This window comes from Leucoraja erinacea, chromosome 15 (assembly GCF_028641065.1).
Source record: "Leucoraja erinacea ecotype New England chromosome 15, Leri_hhj_1, whole genome shotgun sequence".
NCBI classification, from domain to species: domain Eukaryota; kingdom Metazoa; phylum Chordata; class Chondrichthyes; order Rajiformes; family Rajidae; genus Leucoraja; species Leucoraja erinaceus.
This window is the reverse complement of record NC_073391.1, coordinates 31,970,489-31,991,113: the sequence shown is the minus strand read 5'-3', so window position 1 is coordinate 31,991,113 and position 20,625 is coordinate 31,970,489. Positions and strand designations below refer to the sequence as shown.

The window sequence follows — 20,625 nt, the reverse complement described above, 5'->3', positions numbered from 1 at the left end:
TGCCTTCATCGGTCGGGGCATTGAGTATAAGAGCGAGGAAGTTATGTTGCAATGTTTTAGGACTTTGGTTAGGCCGCATTTGCAGTATTGTTCGCAGTTCTCGTCACATTACAGGGAGGATTTGGAGGCTTTGGAGAGGGTGCAGAACAGTTTATGCTGCCTGGATTGCTGATTGTGGATGATCAGCCATTATCACAGTGAATGGCGGTGCTGGCTCGAAGGGCCGAATAGCCTACTCCTGCACCTATTGTCTATTGTCTATCAGAGGGTATTAGCTACAAGGAGACACAAGTAATTAGTGTTTAGCTGCAAGGAGAGGTTACTTTATTTTCTCCGGCGTGTTGGAGGTTGAGGGGAGACCTGATATGAGTTGGTCTTGACATCATGTATAGTGTTTGTTTTAGTTTTAGAGATACAGCATGGAAACAGGCCCTTTGGCCCACTGAGTCCATGCCGACTAACGATCACGTGTACACTAGTTCTATCCTACACACTAGGGACAATTTACAGAAGCCAATTAACCTACAAATCTTAGGGATGTGGGAGGAAACCAGAACACAAGGAGAAAATGCACGCGGTCACAGTGAGAACGTACAAACTCTGTACAGACAGCACCCGAGGTCAGGATCAAACGTGGGTGTCTGGCCCTTCAAGGCTGCAACTCTACCGCTGCGCCATTATGCCGCTCCTAAAGGCCACTGACATTGTGGATGGAGGGGCCTGTTCCTGTTCTTTGTTCTATATCACCACTCTGGCCCTGTGCTCATTACTGAAGGGATTGTGTTGTAGGGCAAATGTTTGACCTGCCCAGTGTGAAACTTACTATATTCGGCAGCATATTGCTCTCGATCCAATCGTTCAATTGCTTCAGTTTTTCTGCCTCTTGGCTGAGCTCAGTTTTTTCAGGGTCCGGCTGTAACAGAGTGATTGGTTAAAGTGAAATATACCCAAACGACCGCCATGTCACCAAATACTGTTGTTTCAGTTGAGGAATCTGAGTCATAGAGCGATACAGTGTGGCAACACCCCCTTCAGCCCTTCGGCCTAACTTGCCCACACCGGCCAACATGTCCCAGCTATACTAGTCCCACCTGCCCGCCTTTGGCGCACATCCCTCCAAACCTGTGCTATCCATGTACTTGTCTAACAGCTTCTTAAACGTTGGGATAGTCCCTGCCTGAACTACCATCTCTGGCAGTTTGTTTCACACCCCCACCATTCTTTGTGTGAAAAAGTTACCCCTCAGATTCCTATTAAAACTTTTCCCCTTCACCTTAAACCCATGTCCTCTGGTCCTCGATTCACCTACTCTGGACAAGAGACTGCGTATCTACCCGATCTATTCCTCTCATGATTTTATACACTTCTATGAGATCACCCCTCATCCTCCTGTGCTCCAAGGAATAGAGTCCCAGCCTACTCGGCCCCTCCCGATAGCTCAGGCCCTCTAGTCCTGGCAACATCCTCAAATCTTCTCTGCACCCTTTCCAGCTTGACAACATCTTTCCTGTAACATGGTGCCCAGAACTGAACACAATACTCTAAATGCGGCCTCAACAAGGTCTTATACAACTGCAACATGACCACCCAACTAATATACTTGATACACTGACTGATGAAGGCCAATGTGCCAAAAGCCATTTTGAGCATCCTGTCTACCTGTGAGTCCAGCTTCAAGGAACCATCAAGCACTTGCACTCCAAGATCCTTATGCTCTACAACACTCCCCAGAGCCCGACCATTCACTGTGTAGGTCCTGCCCATGTTGGAACACCTCACATTTCTCTGTATTAAATTCCATCAAACATTGGGTAGGACAATACTATGTTCTGATGGAATAAATACTTTATCGTTCCCCATCAACCTGAATTATAGTCTGAAGAATTATAGTCTGAAGAAGGGTTTCGGCCTGAAACGTTGCCTATTTCCTTCACTCCATAGATGCTGCTGCACCCGCTGAGTTTCTCCAGCTTTTTTGTGTAACCTGAATTATAGGTTCAGGCATAGCAGAATACCCCTGCAATAGCCCCACCCTAGAGTTGCCAGAAATTCAACCCAAAACATCAAATGTCCATGGTGTACAGATACAGGATTAAAGGCTATAAAGATAAGGTCCAGTAAAATCCTATTAAAGATAGTCTGAGGGTATCCAATCAAGGTAGATGGTAGCTCAGGGCCGCTCTCTATCTGGTGATGGGGTGGTTCAGTTGCCTGATAACAGCTGGGAAGAAACTGTACCTGAATCTAGAGGTGTGTGATTTCACACTTCTGTACCTCTTACCTGATGGGAGAGGTTCTGGCCTTTCCCTACCCCCAGTCCCCCCCCCCCCCCCCCCCCCCCTCCCCCCTACATTAATTCTGTAGAAGGGTTCTGATCCAAAAGGTCACATTCCTTTTCTCTAGAGATGCTGCCTGACCCACTGAGTTGCTCCAGCATTTTGTGTCTAACTTTGCATGAATCTTTGTTTGGTTAACAGGCCAGTTTGACTGTTCCCAACGGCCGTTGAATTTGACACTCAAGCATGTAGCCTTGATTGCATTGCGGTGTAAAGTTTACTTTAGCAGTGCCTCCACGAGACAACACTCGGCCCCTCTAGTGCTAACGGATCTCGTTCCCGTGCTAGCACGCCTCTCACCTGCATGATGAGGACCAAAGACATGGGCAATAAAGAGAGAAAAATGGGTTGAGGATGTGCGGGTGGACTGACCAGGATCTTGGAGAGGTTCTGTAGCTGTTCCGCAGTAACGAGGAGATCCCTCTGAACTAACGGCAGCTCCAGCTGGAAACAAATAGGGAGATAAGAGAGGTATCAGAGAAGTCGTGAGACCTTTCTCACCGAAACACGCCTGTCCTTCCTCAAGGACACATCAAGCCCGGAATACCTCCAAACCTGTCCTATCCATGTATCTGTCTAACTGTTTCTTAAACTTTGGGATAGTCCCAGCCTCAACTACCTCCTCTGGCAGCTTGTTCCATACACCCACCACCCTTTGTGTGAAACGGTTACCGCTCAGATTCCTATTAAATCTTTTCCCCTTCCCCTTGAACATATGTCCTCTGGTCCTCAATTCCCCTACTCTGGGCGAGAAATTCTGTGCATCTACCCGATCTATTCCCCTCATGGTTTTATACACCTTTATAAGATCACCCCTCATCCTCCTGCGCTCCAAGGAATAGAGACCCAGTCTATTCAATCTCTCCCTATTGCCCAGACCAGTATACACCACATTCAGTGAGAGAAAATCTCCAGCAAGTCCTGGTGCTAACTCTCACCTCCCCATGTATGCTGATACCAGTGGGCATAAGTACTGTAATAAATATTGTAATAAATAGTGGGCATGTGGGCAATAGTGGGCATATACCCTTCTTCAGTCTGAAGAAGAAAAAGGGTCCCGACACGAACCATCATCTATTCTACCTGACCTCCCGGTGGCTCAGCACTTCAACTCCCCCTCCCATTCCCCGTCCGACCTCTCTGTCCTGGGTCTCCTCCATGGCCAGAGTGAGCAACACCGGAAATTGGAGGAACAGCACCTCATATTCCGCTTGGGGAGTCAGCATCCTGCGGGCATGAACATTGAATTCACCCAATTTTGTTAGCCCTTGCTGTCTCCTCCCCTTCCTCAGCCCTCGGCCTGTCTCCTTCCATCCCCCACTCCTCGGGCTCCTCCTTGTCCTTTTTCCTTCCTTCTCCCCGCCACCACCCATCAGTCTGAAGAAGGGTTTCGGCCCGAAACGTTGCCTATTTCCTTCGCTCCATAGATGCTGCTGCACCCGCTGAGTTTCTCCAGCATTTTTGTGTACCCTCGATTCACCAGCATCTGCAGTCCCTTCTTGAACACATCATCTATTCATGGTCCCCTGAGATGGTGCCTCTAGTTACTCTAGCACTTTGTGTCGTTTTTGAAAACGAGCGGCTGCAGTTCATTGTGTAAATGTACGAGAGAGTGAATTACCTGTTGGGAGAAACTGGTAAAGTTTAAATCTTTAACGCCAGTGTTTAAGGCATCCTTCATAATACTCTTGCCCTCGTTATCCAGCAACGTAATATCCGATAAATCAACAGACAGCTTTTCAAACTGGACATAAATATCCCTTTTGTACTGGAAAAAAAAGGAAATTAATTTACTGAACCTCAATAAGAATGAACAATCGAAGAACAAAGTTACTAGTTATAATTAGTCATACAGCATGGAAATAGGCCAAACATAGAAACATAGAAATTAGGTGCAGGAGTAGGCCATTCGGCCCTTCGAGCCTGCACCGCCATTCAATATGATCATGGCTGATCATCCAACTCAGTATCCCGTACCTGCCTTCTCTCCATACCCCCTGATCCCCTTAGCCACAAGGGCCACATCTAACTCCCTCTTAAATATAGCCAATGAACTGGCCTCAACTACCCTCTGTGGCAGAGAGTTCCAGAGATTCACCACTCTCTGTGTGAAAAAAGTTCTTCTCATCTCGGTTTTAAAGGATTTCCCCCTTATCCTTAAGCTGTGACCCCTTGTCCTGGACTTCCCTAACATCGGGAACAATCTTCCTGCATCTAGCCTGTCCAACCCCTTAAGAATTTTGTAAGTTTCTATAAGATCCCCTCTCAATTTCCTAAATTCTAGAGAGTATAAACCAAGTCTATCCAGTCTTTCTTCATAAGACAGTCCTGACATCCCAGGAATCAGTCTGGTGAACCGTCTCTGCACTCCCTCTATGGCAATAATGTCCTTCCTCAGATTTGGAGACCAAAACTGTACGCAATACTCCAGGTGTGGTCTCTCCAAGACCCTGTACAACTGCAGTAGAACCTCCCTGCTCCTATACTCAAATCCTTTTGCAATGAAAGCTAACATACCATTCGCATACCAAACACATCCATGCCAACCAAGATGCCCTATCTCTGCAAGCCCCACCTGCACGCGTTTGGCACATATCCCTTTAAACCTGTAGTCAAAGTAATCCAGCACAGAAACAAGCCTCTTCGGCCCAGCACGTCTATGCCGACGAAGATGCCCCATCTAATCCTGTCCCAGTTACCCGCGTTTGGCCCACATCCCTCTAAACCTTTCCTAACCATTAACTGTCCAAGTGTCTTTTCAATATTGTCATATTACCTGCCTCAACAGGTCCTACAACCCACCCCACCCCACCCCCACCCAATGCGCACCTTTCACTTCAACCCCCCCACCCAGCCCATCACCCAGTTCCTTTCTGCTCATCTACCCGCACAATCCATTCGACACCCACCCCTCCCTTGTTTTGTGTCACATGTACCGAGGTACAGGGAAAAATGTTTTTGTTGCGTGCTATCCAGTCAGCGGAAAAGGCTGTAGAGTAGAGGTTTAAAAGAGTGGAGTGATTGTAATGCATGATTGTAGATCCATGTCTGGCACTTGGATGCCATCTTTTTTGCTGCATGCTTCCCTTCTTCCCTTCTACCCACTATCCCTGCATCCACATTTCACTCACCACCCCTCTCATCCTTTGCAAATTCTGCCATCTGCACTCTTTCGTCTCACCCCCAACCTCAGTCACCATCATCATTTAAGGGCGGCACAGTGACACAGCTGGTAGAGCCACTGCCTCGCAGCACCAGAGACTTGGGTTCGATCCTGACCTCGGGTGCTGTCTGCGTGGAGTTTGCATGTTCTCCCTGTGACTGCGTGGGTTTCCTCCAAGTGCTCTGGTTTCCTCCCATATCCCAAAGATGTGCAGGCTAATTGGCCTCTGTAAATTGCCCCTAGTGTGTAGGGAGTAAATGCAAAAGTGGGATAACACTTAGTGTTAGTGTGAACAGGTGACGATCGATGGTCGGCATGGACTCGGTGGGTCAAAGGGGCTGTTTCCATGCTGCATCTCTAAACTAAACTGACACATCTGCCAATCCCAAAGACGTGTGGGTTTGTAGGTTATTTGGCCCTCTAGTAAATTGCTCTTAGTGTGCAGGGAGTGGACAAGAAAGTGGGATGATATTGAACTAGTGTGATTGGGTGATCGCTGTTCAGCGTGGTCTCGGTGGGCAGAAGGACCCGTTCAATTATATATCTTTTAATCAATACAATCAATCAAAAAAAAAAGACTCCATACATACCTGGCTGATGTTTAGATTCTCATCCAGATTAAAGTTCTGATCCAGGTTGAGGGCTTTCCAAGCTGATGTGTTGTTCTGACAATCACTATGTACAGACAAGGAGTTTGGCGTGTGAAAGGTCACAAGTCCACGGACAATGAAATGCTTCCACCCAGGGTGGACTCTCCCGCCCCATACCACCCCCCCCCCCCCCCCCCCCCCCCCCCCCCCGAGAGTCCGCTCACATTCCCACTATTTCCAGCTTTGGCCATTTACTTGACCCTCCCCCAGCCTTTCTATCACGTGACCAGGTCATATGATCCCGCTGAGAGGCAGGGACCAGCCCAGATGGGCTGAATGGGCTCTCCTTGTTCCCGTGAATTGGGGATTCCCTGATCCCAGAGAGGGAGCAATGTCTGGGAATGGTGGCCGGAGAACAAAGAGTGGTTGCCCATGGTTGTTATAACCCCCAGGGTCCCTCATAAAAGACCGGATGTAGAAACAAAAAACTGCAGATGCCGGTTTATACCAAAAATAGACCCAAAGCGCTGGAGTAACTCAGCAGGTCGGGCAGTGTCTCTGGTGAAAAAGGATGGGTGATGTTTTGGGTCGGGACCCTTCTTCGGACTGAAAGTAGAGGGTGGAGGGAGCTGCTTGCAAGAAAGGACCGGGATTAATCAGGGCCGGCCACAATTGACCTCGTCAGGGCGATGCCTGGTCGCCCATTGTTGGTTAGGGTAGGAGTGATCACAAGAGGCAAACAATTTGGTGTTCTGTTGAACTGGTTTAAATGATTCAGGTGGAGGAAGGGGGGAGGGGAGTGCGGGTGTAAGTGTAAGTAGAAGTTACTTAAAATTATGGAATTAATGTTCATATCACTGGGTTGTAAGCTACTGTATATGAGGTGGCTGTTCCTCCAATTTGTGTATGGTCTCACTCTGGCAATGTAGGAAGCCCAGGACAGAAAGGTTCGTTATGGCAAGTGTGAAGGTGTTGGGCCAGGATGACAATGGACCACTCACTGTGTGACAGCCCCACCTAAGCTCAGGAGATCATGGCTGAAGTTTCCCCTCATTGAGTCAGAAGTCAGGCAGCATCTATGGAGGACATGGATTGGCGACGTTTCTGGTCTGGACACTATTTCACTTATTCTGCACTCTGTTTACTTTCTTGATATTGCACCTCCTGATTTTCTCATGTTTCATTGTACTTTTTTGAGATACAGCGTGGAACCAAACCCTTCAGCCCCCAGAGTCCACGCCGACCATGATTCATACAACCACACCAGTGCTATATCCTACAAACCAGGAGCAACTTACCGAGGGAACAATTAAACTGCAACCCCGCACATCTTGGGGATGTGGGAGGAAAGCGGAGCACCCAGAAGAAACCTTTGGATGCTGTCTGTGTGGAGTTTGCATGTTCTCCTTGTGACCACGTGTGCTGCCTCCGAGAGCTCCGGTTTCCTCCCACATCCCAATGATGTGTGGGTTTGTAAGTCAATCACCTCTCTGTAAATGGCTCCTAGTGTGTAGGGAATGGTTGAGCAAGTGGGAAAACATAGAACTAGTGTGAACGGGTGATCGATGCTCAGTGTGGACTCGGTGGTGCGAAGGGCCTATTTCCACGCTGTATCTCTAAAAACTACAAAAGTACATGAGTACATTAGGGGGGTGCAAAAACAAGAAAGGTAACGGGGTGTGGAATATATTCTGAAATGTTTAAACTGAAAGTGAAAAATTATGTTAAAAATTAAAAACAAAAACAAAATCTTGTAAGAATTAAAAAATACTGACCGGTACGCATTGCTGATGTTAAGATTACTTTGCAGTCCAAGGGTCTCTTCTAAGTTGATTTTGTCCATCAGTCCAGAGGTTTTAATTGCCTGTAATGCAATGATTAGTCATGGAGTCATAGTCATGCAGCATGGAAACAGGCCCTTCAGCACAACTTGCCCACACAGACTGACATGCCCCATCTATACTAATCACACCTGCCTGCATTTGGCCCATTATCCCTCTTAAGTTCTGATGATACAATTGTGTGGAGAGTGATTGGGCTATTCTGTGGTTGACACAGATCTCAACAACCCCCAACTCCCCTGTATATTTTTGGAGTAGAGAGCAAATTAGAATTTTAAACATTAGAGATACAGCGTGGAAACAGGCCCATCGGCCCATCAAGTCCGAGCCAGCCAGCGATCCCTGCACACCAGCACTGTCCAGCACACTAGGGCCAATTTACAATTTTACCAGAGCCAATGAAACTACAAACCTGCACGTCTTTGGAGCGTGGGAGGTAACCGGAGCACCCGGAGAAAACGCGGTCACAGAGAGAACGTACAAACTCCGTACAGCCAGCACTTGTAGTCAGGATCGAATTCAGGACACTGGTGCTCTATCGCTATGCCCCCTGTGCCGCCCTCAAATGAACATGGTTGGCTTGTTTCTGTCTGTCGAGTTCAAAGTCCTCGCATTCTGGATTCAGTCCCACTGGATCGCAGATTCAATGAAACGTGAACACTGCCATCTTGTGGCAGAGCACAGTACTATCCAGATATGCGGCCCGGTGAGAAAATAATGTGACCTTTTACTTGGGCAGTGACATATAACCAAGAGACCATCATACAAAATCTGACCAGGAGGCGGCTGAGGGGAGGATTAATACTGTGGTTTAACATTATGAGTAAAGTGGAAAGGTGGAGCTGACAGAACATTTTTCCAAAATACTTTATAGACCGCAAAACATTGCAGAGATGTGTAAGGAGGAACTGCAGCTGCTGGTTTAACCCAAAGATAGACACAAAAGGCTGGAGTAGCTCAGCAGGACAGGCAGCATCACTGGAGAGAAGAATGGGCGATGTTTCAGGTCCAGACCCTTCTTCATTCTGTCAAACATTGCAGAGAGTTGTGGATCCAACCCAGACCATCACACAATCCAACCCTCCTCAAAAATCTATCAATCTCTGCCTTAAAAATATCAATTAACTAGGCCTCCACATCAATGTATTCCACAGATTCACCACCCTCTGACTAAAGAAATTCCTTCTCATCTTTCTAAAGTTACATCCTTTTATTCTGAGGCTATGGCCTCTGGTCCTAGACTCTCCCTCCAGTGGTTACTCCAGGCCTTTCACTATTCAGAGAGTTTCAATGAGGTCCCTTCTCCTTCCTCTAAACCCTACCCTAGTGCCGTCAAACGCTCATCATATGTTAACCCAATCATTCCTGGGAGGATCTTACCTGCAGCAATTCATTGTTGTACCAGGGCTTGCACACCAGCGAGTAGACATTTCCGCCCACGAGGAACATGATGAACACAAGAAGTATCAGCAGCCAGGAGAAGATGAAGCTAAAGCCCACTCCCCTGTGGGAACAGAAATGGGAGCAGGTGAGGGGAAACTCCGTGAGCAAGGAAGCTAAAGAAGAGGATACAATTATGACTTTTGACAATTAGAGAGAGTACAGAGGAGATTTACTAGAATGTTGCCTGGGTTTCAACAACTAAGTTACAGAGATAGGTTGAATAAGTTAGGTCTTTATTCTCTGGAGCGCAGAAGGTTAAGGGGGGACTTGATAGAGGTCTTTAAAATGATGAGAGGGATAGACAGAGTTGACGTGGACAAGCTTTTCCCTTTGAGAATAGGGAAGATTCAAACAAGAGGACATGACTTCAGAATTAAGGGACAGAAGTTTAGGGGTTATATGAGGGGGAACTTCTTTACTCAGAGAGTGGTAGCGGTGTGGAATGAGCTTCCAGTGGAAGTGGTGGAGGCAGGTTCATTGTATCATTTAAAAATAAATTGGATAGGCATATGGATGAGAAGGGAATGGAGGGTTATGGTATGAGTGCAGGCAGGTGGGACTAAGGGGAAAAAAAGTTGTTCGGCACGGACTTGTAGGGCCGAGATGGCCTGTTTCCGTGCTGCAATTGTTATATGGTTATATGGTTAATTGGGAAGAAATATGGATGGGAAGGGTTTAGAGGACTAGGGGCTAAATACAAGCAAATGGTGACAGCCCAGAAAGCCAGCTTGATCGGCATGGACACGGTGGACCGAAGGGCCTGTTTCCGTGCTGTGTTGCTCTGAGGCTCTGGGATTCGAACAAAGAGTCGTGGCTTCTCCATTTTCATTCAAACTTACTGGGACATGGGAGTCACTGGCAAGGTCACCATTTTGTTCCTGTCTCCCACAGGATGCAGGACAGGGGGGATGTTGGACAAGGTGGTGTAGGGAAGGACGGTGATATTTTTGTTTTGTTTTGTCTTTTACCAAAAATAATATAAATCAATTTAGAAAAATATAGACAAAAATACAAACAAACCCACCACCATAAGACAAAATGAACAAATATTCTTAAATATTAAATCACTGTTTTCCCATCCTTATTGAGGATACATTTCACCCCCCCCCCCCCCCCCCCCCCCCTGAATATCCTCCAGGGAGCCCGTGGACAGCGCAGGCACGGACGTAATCCCGGAAGGACAGCGCGGTGTAGATCTGGGCGGTGTAGGACAAGGCGACATGACCAGGATTTGAACTGAACAATGCTGAAGGAACAGCAAAACATTTCCACGTCCATGTGACCTAGATGGGAAGCTACAGGTGGAAGAAATGGTCAGGCGATGTTTTGGGTCGGGACCCTTCTTCAGTCTTCAGTCACTGAGTTACCTGCTAAGTTACTCCAGCACTTTGCGTTTTAAATCTTTTTCTTAATTAGCTGGCTGTTTATCACGTGACTGGGCCCAGGATATTGGGTTGTCTCCCAATATCTGATCACCCTGTTACAGGAAAGATGGTGTCAAGCTTGAAAGGGTACAGAGAAGATTTACGAGGATGTTGCCAGGACTCGAGGGCCTGAGTAGGGAAAGGTTGAGCAGGTTAGGACTCTATTCCTTGAAGCACAGGAGGATGAAGGGTGATCTTACAGAGGTGTGCAAAATCATGAGAGGAACACATAGAATGAATGCACAGTCTTTTACCCAGAGCAGGGGAAATCGATAATCAGCAGACATAGGTTTAAGGTGAGGGGAGAAAGACAATAGGTTCATGAGCGACCAATATTTTCACTCAGGGTGGTAGGTATATGGAACAAGTTGCCAGTGGGGAGGTAGTTGAGGCAGGTACGATCTAACATTTAAGAAACATTTAGACAGGTACACGGACACGATTTGTTTAGAGGGATATTGTTTAGAGCCTGCATTGTTTAGGGTCAAATGCAGGCAGGTGGGACGAGTGTAAATGGGACATGTTGGTTGGTGTGGGCAAGTTGGGCCAAAGGGCCTGTTTCCACGCTCGTAGAGCTGCTGCCATACATCGCCAGAGACCCAGGTTCGATCCTGACCACCGGTGCTGTCTGTAAGGAGTTTGCCCGTTCTCCCTATGACCACGTGGGTTTTCTCCGGGTGCTCTGGTTTCCTACGACATTTCAAAGACATGCGGGTTTGTAGGTTAATTGGCTTCTGTGAATTGTCCCTAGAGTGTAGGGTAGAACTAGTGTACAGGATGATTGGTGGTTGGCGTGAACTCGGTGGGCCGAAGGGCCTGTTTCCATGCTGTAACTCTAAATTAGAGCAGGTCACTACCGCCGCAATGTAAAATGTAAAGGGAAAGATTCTTTTGCCTTACGCCATGAGGAAGTTGCCCCCACAGTGGGAGGAGGAGCTCCGTTGGGTGGGGCTCACGTGGGAATTGAGGAACGCTGTTCCCATCAGCAGGCCGGAATAATTACACACAACTATCAGGAGAATGATACACGACAGCACAATGCAGACGATCCATCTGAAATATGGAATTAACAGCACAGTTACTGAATGTGTAGGGTGTATCAGTGTTACAGTGATGGGTGTATCAGTGTTACAGTGATGGGTGTATCAGTGTTACAGTGATGGGTGTATCAGTGTTACAGTGATGGGTGTTCGTTTGCTCGTGTGTCAGGCGACGTACAGCTCGCTGTTGGCTTCTGTCGTTGTCCAACATGTTGACAGAGTTGGTCACCCTACGCGTCACAGAGTGCATCGTGTCGTCGTTTCTGGGGTTCGCCACGAGGAGACATCTGTCATGATCCCCACAGTGAGGGGTGTATCAGTGTTACAGTCATGGGCAGAAATCCTGGGAGGGGGGAGGGGCGGAGGGACACGTCCCTCCCATGTTTTGAGAGGTGGTGGACAATTCCCCCTATGGTTTGTAATCCGAATTTTGAAATTCGGTTAAAAAAAAATGATTAAAATCTCCGTTCCGCGAGACAGTGGGGGTGTCACTGTAAAGCGCTTGTTAAATGTCTCTATTAACATCGTATTAACATGTTGTGCCACCAATTGTGTTTTGACCTTCCAAAGCTGTCTGATGTGGGTACATTTACCATTTGAAGTAATTGGATGTATTGGTGGATGGGAAAGATTTAAACAGGTATCGGTTTTAAACGGGTCAGGTGATTAAGGAATCCGATCAAATGGGTTTCCTGGCTGGCTTGCAGGTAAGACCCTCATTCGGTCACTCACATTATTTAGTATAGAAACATAGAAACATAGAAATTAGGTGCAGGAGTAGGCCATTCGCCCCTTCGAGCCTGCACCGCCATTCAATATGATCATGGCTGATCATCCAACTCAGTATCCCGTACCTGCCTTCTCTCCATACCCCCTGATCCCCTTAGCCACAAGGGCCACATCTAACTCCCTCTTAAATATAACCAATGAACTGGCCTCAACTACCCTCTGTGGCAGAGAGTTCCAGAGATTCACCACTCTCTGTGTGAAAAAAAGTTCTTCTCATCTCGGTTTTAAAGGATTTCCCCCTTATCCTTAAGCTGTGACCCCTTGTCCTGGACTCCCCTAACATCGGGAACAATCTTCCTGCATCTAGCCTGTCCAATCCCTTAAGAATTTTGTAAGTTTCTATAAGATCCCCTCTCAATCTCCTAAATTCTAGAGAGTATAAACCAAGTCTATCCAGCCTTTCTTCATAAGACAGTCCTGACATCCCAGGAATCAGTCTGGTGAACCGTCTCTGCACTCTCTCTAAAGCAATAATGTCCTTCCTCAGATTTGGAGACCAAAACTGTACGCAATACTCCAGGTGTGGTCTCACGAAGACCCTGTACAACTGCAGTAGAACCTCCCTGCTCCTATACGCAAATCCTTTTGCAATGAAAGCTAACATACCATTTGCTTTCTTTACTGCCTGCTGCACCTGCATGCCTACCTTCAATCCCATCTCTCTCTCTCTCTCTCTTCCTTCCAAGGTTGGTTCTTCTGTTTGCCTTTATTTGCTTCAGTTTTATTTGTTTGTGTTATTTATCACATTGTAGCTTTTGAAAAATTCAAGCGGGTATCAAACGCTTTCTAAGGGCTGTATCGGCCCATTTGTGGGGGCTTTCATTGCCTGGCACGGCTTAAAATTAAACTGCTGCATTGAAGCGATCGAGGCTCCCGATGATGAAGCCTCCGCCGGCTGATTTTAAGCCGCGCCGAGCGATGAAAAGCCCCGTGAATGGGCCGATCCGGGGTGGACGAAGCTGGAGTTCGTAGTTGGTCACCAACCAGGGACCTGCGAGCTCCTGATGTTGCCGTCCACAACACGGACGAAGCCTCCAAAGCCGCGCGCTTGCGTGTGTGTGTGTGTGTGTGTGTGTGTGTGTGTGTGTGTGTGTGTGTGAGTGTGTGTGTGTGTGTGTGTGTGTGTGGGTGTGTGTGTGTGTATGTTTGTGTGCGCATGCGCGTGTCATGCGTGTGTGTGTGTGTGTGTTTGTGTGCGCATGCACGTTCGTGCGTGTGTGTGTGTGTGTGTGTGCGCACGGGCGTGTGTGTGTGTGTGTGCACATGCACATGGCCGCTAAGAAATTGTACCCCCCCCATGTTTTGATAGCGATTTCCACGCCTGGTTACAGTGAGGGGTGTATCAGTGTAACAGTGAAGGGTGTATCAGTGTTAGTGAGGGGTGTGGGGTGTAGTTTGTCTCTGCTCTTTGCCTCACCTGTATTTATCTGCCTCCTGGATCTTTGGCCTGTTTTGATTTATTGAGTTATTGATGGAGTCGATCTCAGAAGTGATTGAATTTACCGAGTTTAATAATGGAAACTCCCGTTTGATGTTTTCTATCTGAGCTTTAATGTCCTTTACGCTCTCCTTCGCTTCTACAAAACATTAAAAAAAATCAAGATTTATCCAAAGGATGTGATTTTTCAGAGTAATCATGAGCTAATAGCCAGGTAGAGGAATGATAAAGAATTCATTGAAAGGCAAACTCTGTAACACTCTGATACAATTCACACCCCACACTAACAATGATACACCCCTCACTGTAACACTGCTACACCCCACATAACACTGATACACCCCTCACTGATAAATACACCCCTCACTGATACACCCCATGATGTAATAAATACACCCTACACTGTAACACTGATACACCCTACACTGTAATGGCAACCGTGAAGAAGAGCAAACCAGAGCTCAGGCAAAAGGTGCACCCTGCAGTTGTGATACAGCAGCGGAAAGCATACTGGAGGAAAGACTACTTCGAAGACAATGCAGGAGTGATAGTAAATAACAAAGGAGAAATGAAAGGCTTGGCGATCACAGGCCCAGTGGCCAAGGAGTGTGCAGATCTGTGGCCCAGGATTGCTTCCAACGCTGGGAGCATTGCATAATGGTTGGAACGTTTTCCTGTCAAGATTTCTGTACAATTCAATGAATTTTTATCCAGCCAGAAAAGAGAAAGAAAACGAGAAAAAAAAACACTGTAACACTGATACACTCCTACACTGTAACACTGATGCATCGCTCAATGTAACATTGATGCACCATACACTGTAACACTGATACACCCCTCCCTGCAACACTAATGCACCCTAGACCAAAGATCCTAGAGGAGCAAGATAGACCACTCCTCGAAAAACGCGTAGTATGACGTGTGTGATCGTCGACGCCATTTTTCGAGGCATTTATTGAGCTCCCCCCTCACTGTCATGGCGCCCTTATCTAAATTTAATCTCACTGCTCTGCTATCAAGTATTCTAATCGTAAATCTAAACGACCCAACCTGTCATTCTTTAGGTTCCCCAATAAAAAAGAAAGGTGAGAAAATATTTTTATTATTTTCAGTCGATATTCTGTCGTGGAAATGTTATTTTCTGTTCTCCAATCAACGGCCATTGGGAAACTGGGTTTGTCGGTACATTAGAAAGTTATTAGACTTATTTTTAATAGTTCTTTACTCACCACAATAATAAAGACAATTGTAACACTTCTGTACGTTTTTGGTTTTATTTTGTAAGGGATTAGTCTCCACAATATGGCCCGCGGACACATTAGGTCCAGTGACCAGGAGATTTTTCGAGCTCAGATTCAAGTCCGAGAATGGGCGGCTGTTACCCATTATATTCCTCGAACATAGGGACATAGCAAACAGCACTCACATACATACAAGACATCACAAGCAAAGATCACAAGCCCGCCGTGAAGAAGGGTGCAATCAAATATTATATAACTCTGCTCTATCATCTTTGGGTGCAATCGTGGGTCGGGGGGTTCGGTGGCGGCGGCCGCAATCAAAGATACTAGTGGAGCTCTGCTCTATAATCTTTGGTCGGAATGGGACGGCTGCGCGTTATAATGTGCTATCGTTCCACTCTCCCTCTCCCCCTTCTCCCTGTCCCCCTTGTCCCTGTCCCCCTTCTCCCTGTCCCCCCTTTCCCCTTCTCCCTCCCCCTTCTCCCTCTCCCCCCTTCTCCCTCTCTTCTCTCGATCTCTCTCTCCCCTCCTCTCGATCTCTCGCTCCCCTCTCTTCTCTCTCTCTCTCTCTCTCTCTCTCTCTCTCTCTCTCTCTCTCTCTCCCCCCCTCTCTTCGCGATCTCCCTCCCTTCCCTCACTCCCTCCCTTCCATCTCTCCCTCCCTTACCTCTTCGTGAGAGTTGGCAGCTCTGCTATGCCTTGGGTCCAAAAGAGGATAGATAGAAAATACTTAATGGTCTTTGTAAGAAGATTTTAATAAGCTCTTCTACATTTAAGGTAAATTGACATATTAGAGGCATAACGCATTTTCAATATACAGGTCTCCACACAACTGAAAACAATTGCATTTAAGTGATATATCATCCATTGTTCAGGCAAGTAGCACTAGGTTACAATAAACTTCCTACATATTCCAGGAATTCATCTCATAAAAATGGGAGAGGCTTAAATGCATTGTAAAATCATAAATCCATGTTGACTTGGACTAATCCTTTTACTGCTATCCAAATGCCCCATTATTACATCTTTAATAATTGACTCCAGCATCTTTCACACCACCAAAGTCAGGCTAACTGGTCTGTAATTCCCCGTTTTCTCTCTCGCTCCTTTCTTGAAAAGTGGGATAGCATTAGCTATCCTCCAATCCACAGGAACTGATCGTAAATCTATTGATCGTTGGAAAATAATAGAAACATAGAAATTAGGTGCAGGAGTAGGCCATTCGTCCCTTCGAGCCTGCACCGCCATTCAATATGATCATGGCTGATCATCCAACTCAGTATCCCGTACCTGCCTTCTCTCCATACCCTCTGGTCCCCTTAGCCACAAGGGCCACATCTAACTCCCTCTTAAATATAGCCAATGAACTGGCCTCGACTACCCTCTGCGGCAGAGAGTTCCAGAGATTCACCACTCTGTGTGAAAAAGGTTCTTCTCATCTCGGTTTTAAAGGATTTCCCCCTTATCCTTAAGCTGTGACCCCTTGTCCTGGACTTCCCCAACATCGGGAGCAATCTTCCTGCATCTAGTCTGTCCAACCCCTTAAGAATTTTGTAAGTTTCTATAAGATCCCCTCTCAATCTTCTAAATTCTAGAGAGTATAAACCAAGTCTATCCAGTCTTTCTTCATAAGACAGTCCTGACATCCCAGGAATCAGTCTGGTGAACCTTCTCTGCACTCCCTCTATGGCAATAATGTCCTTCCTCAGATTTGGAGAGCAAAACTGTGCGCAATACTCCAGGTGTGGTCTCACCAAGACCCTGTACAACTGCAGTAGAACCTCCCTGCTCCTATACTCAAATCCTTTTGCTATGAAAGCTAACATACCATTCACTTTCTTCACTGCCTGCTGCACCTGCATGCCTACTTTCAATGATTGGTGTACCATGACACCCAGGTCTCGCTGCATCTCCCCTTTCCCTAGTCGGCCGCCATTTAGATAATAGTCTGCTTTCCTGTTTTTGCCACCAAAATGGATAACCTCACATTTATCCACATTATACTGCATCTGCCAAACATTTGCCCACTCACCCAGCCTATCCAAGTCACCTTGCAGTCTCCTAGCATCCTCCTCACAGCTAACACTGCCCCCCAGCTTAGTGTCATCCGCAAACGTGGAGATATTGCCTTCAATTCCCTCATCCAGATCATTAATATATATTGTAAATAGCTGGGGTCCCAGCACTGAGCCTTGCGGTACCCCACTAGTCACTGCCTGCCTAATGAAGAACTCAACCATATTATGGTCACTCTTGCCGAAGGGGGCACGTACAACAAGATTGCTAACGAACCCTTCCTCATTACTCAATACCCAGTCTAAAATAGCCTGCTCTCTCGTTGGTTCCTCTACATGTTAATCATATGTATAAATATATATGTATGTGTATATATATGCATGTATGTGTATATATGCATGTATATGTATATGTGTGTATATATGTATGTATATATATGTTTATATGTGTGTATGTATCCATATGTATGTGTGTATTTGTATGTGTGCATATGTATGTGTATACGTATGTATGTATGTGTATATATGTATGTGTGTATATATGTATGTGTATATATATGTGTGTATAAATATATATATGCATATATATATTATTACTATATAATTATATATATAATTGCCTTTATGGTTTATGTATATCATCTTACAAGACAAATAAATTAATAGTGATTATTTAAATCAAAGTTGCTTCTGATCCATGAGAATAAACTTGACTATCTCTAACTTGCCTCTCACACACAGACACACATTCATATAAATATATATATGTATACGTTAAATTTAATTTTGTGCAGTGTGTGTTAAAGCAATACAATGCAAGGGAAACTACGCAAAGGAGGGGGCTGTTCCCGCTACAAGATACTCGAGGATCTTTGCTTTGGATCAAAGATTATAGCGGAGCTCTATAATCTTTGCTTTGGATCACAGCGGGTGGCATACCGGAAGTCGCGTGTCGCATTGAAACATGGCGGCCGTGACGTTCTGTCACGTACTACGCGTCAGCCCATTGAATTTCGAAGGAGTGGTCGATCTTGCTCCTCTAGGATCTTTGCCCTAGACTGTAACTCTGATACATCCCACAACTGCATGGACCCACACACAACAACTGCCCCTGGGCTGGACACATGTTACATGTACCATAAATGTAACACAAGCTAGTTCTCACCTGACACGATGTTCGTTGACTGGTTGGTTACCCTGGCTGGTGTGTCATTAAACGATATGTAGCCCTTGAGCAAAAACAATAAACACAGGTTAGGATTGCGAGCGTGGGTTGAATCTGAACATTGGCAAGTCAGCGGTTAATGATTGATCACTGATGTACTATGAGAAACATAACGACGGACCTTTGAGTTATTGGCAATGAACATGAAAGATAACAATAAATGTTACTGTGATGAAGTACATGAGTATAATTAGCAGTAAGTGCTTCCTGGGAACCATGCAGCAAGTTCTAAATTGTGGTTTTATGCTCCAATCTATACTACAGGTAAGAGAGAGAGAGACAAGGAACTGCAGATGCTGGAATCTTAAGCAAAACACAAAGTGTTGGAATGGACTGACAACATGTTGGATCTTTAGTGGGCGGCTGCCTCACGGGTGCCAGAGACCCGGGTTCGATCCTGACTACAGGTGCTGTCTGCATGGAGTTTGCACGTTCTCCCCGTGACTGCGTGGGTTTTCTTCAGGTGCTCTGATTTCCTCCCACGTCCCAAATATGCACAGGTTTGTAGGTTAATTGACCCTCTGTAAATTGTGTAGGGAGTGGATGGGAAAGAATCAGTTCTTTCTAGGAACATAGAACTAATGTGAACATGTGATCGATGGTTGGTGTGGACATGATGGCCAAAAGGCCTGTTTCCATGCGGTAACTCTAAACAAATGATTCGGTTTTCCACATACGTTTATCATTGGATGTCACGGCACCTTTTTATCCCCCCCAAAAAAAGTGCCCAACTCTGTATCAGTCTGAAGAAGGGCTCCGATTCAAAACGCCACCTGTGTACATTCCCTCCACAGATGCTGCCTGACCTGCTGAATTAGTTTATTGTCGCGTGACCGAGGTACAGTGTAAAGCTTTAGCTGCGTGCTATCTGGTCAGTGACAAGTCTATACATGAGGGAGTTAGATGTGGCCCTTGTGGCTAAAGGGATCAGAGGGTATGGAGCGAAGGCAGGTACGGGATACTGAGTTGGATTATCAGCCATGATCATATTGAATGGCAGTGCAGGCTCGAAGGGCCGAATGACCTACTCCTGCACCTATGTTTCTATGTTTCTATGTTTCTATGATTACAATCAATCGGTCCACAGTACAGATACAGGATAAAGAGAATGGCGTGTAGTGCAAGATAGAGTCCAGTCAAGTCCGATTCAAGATAGTCCAAGGATCTCAAATGAGGTAGATTGTAGCTCAGGAACACTCTCAAGTTGGATGTTTCAGTTGCCTGATGACAGCTGGGAAGAAAGTCCCTGAATCTGGAGGTGTGCGTCTTCACACTTCTCTACCTCCTGCCTGATGGGAGAGGAGAGGAATGTCAAGTCCAATTAAAGATAGTCCAAGTGTCTGTAGTGCTTGTGCCTCCAGTCTCTGTATCCATCTTTATTTGTCATCTAATTTTACTTCGGAGTCACGTGAGTGATTCCGTGAAGACCCCAGCGCAGTGTGCATGTGCGGCATAATCGCACAGCTGTGCAGAACGCGGCCAGCGGGAGTCGGCAGCTCCCGCATCCAAGGACGTGAGGTAAGTACTTACCTTAATCGGGCCTTGTGGTTTTTGCTCCAGGGGGAGCAAAGTAGAGAGGCAGCGGCCCCCGTTTCGACTCCAGCGAAGGAGCCGACAGTGGAGGGGGAAAGGCGCAAACGGGACCGCACACGCTGCGGACCGCAGACAGGGAGCTGCGCTGATGCCGGTCCGCTGAACAGCTGTTTGGTGAACAGCAGCAGACCGGCAGGAAGTTTAAAAACCCGACCGGCAGCCCTCCAGACTCCTGACAAGGAGAATCGCCGCCCGGGAACCGCTACAATGCCGCCTGAAAAACGGCAGGCAGCCTCTACATACAGGTAAGATAAAAATCTTCCCAATTTAACAGGTTCTACAGGAGCCAACTTCCTCCAAAACTGGAACAGGTTGGAGACAGCAAAAATAAGTATGTCTGTCTCCCCAAGCCAGAGGAGGTCATGGAGTTCACCTCCAGGAAAAAAGGGGCACTGGCTGAATGCCAAGGGAGCTGACACTCCTACCCCAGTGCTATTGCACTAGCCATCTCCCTGGACGAGGGATTGATGCAACAGCGGAGTTTGAG

The 20,625-nt window shown here is 46.6% G+C and overlaps 1 protein-coding gene across 7 annotated transcripts in view; it reads right to left on the bottom strand.

Annotated features, from left to right (window-relative positions):
• The window catches only part of LOC129704135 (prominin-1-A-like), a 72,499-nt gene that overhangs the window by 12,975 nt on the left and 38,899 nt on the right, over positions 1-20,625 (bottom strand). For all 7 annotated transcript variants that reach the window (XM_055647042.1, XM_055647046.1, XM_055647045.1 and 4 more), the window contains exons 10-18: positions 18,486-18,549; positions 14,044-14,203; positions 11,698-11,850; positions 9,311-9,434; positions 7,865-7,953; positions 6,090-6,174; positions 3,958-4,104; positions 2,709-2,780; positions 824-913 (exon numbers count right to left, since the gene is read on the bottom strand). In XM_055647042.1, the coding sequence (XP_055503017.1) occupies positions 824-913; positions 2,709-2,780; positions 3,958-4,104; positions 6,090-6,174; positions 7,865-7,953; positions 9,311-9,434; positions 11,698-11,850; positions 14,044-14,203; positions 18,486-18,549 (984 nt within the window). The remainder of the gene's footprint in view (positions 1-823; positions 914-2,708; positions 2,781-3,957; positions 4,105-6,089; positions 6,175-7,864; positions 7,954-9,310; positions 9,435-11,697; positions 11,851-14,043; positions 14,204-18,485; positions 18,550-20,625) is intronic.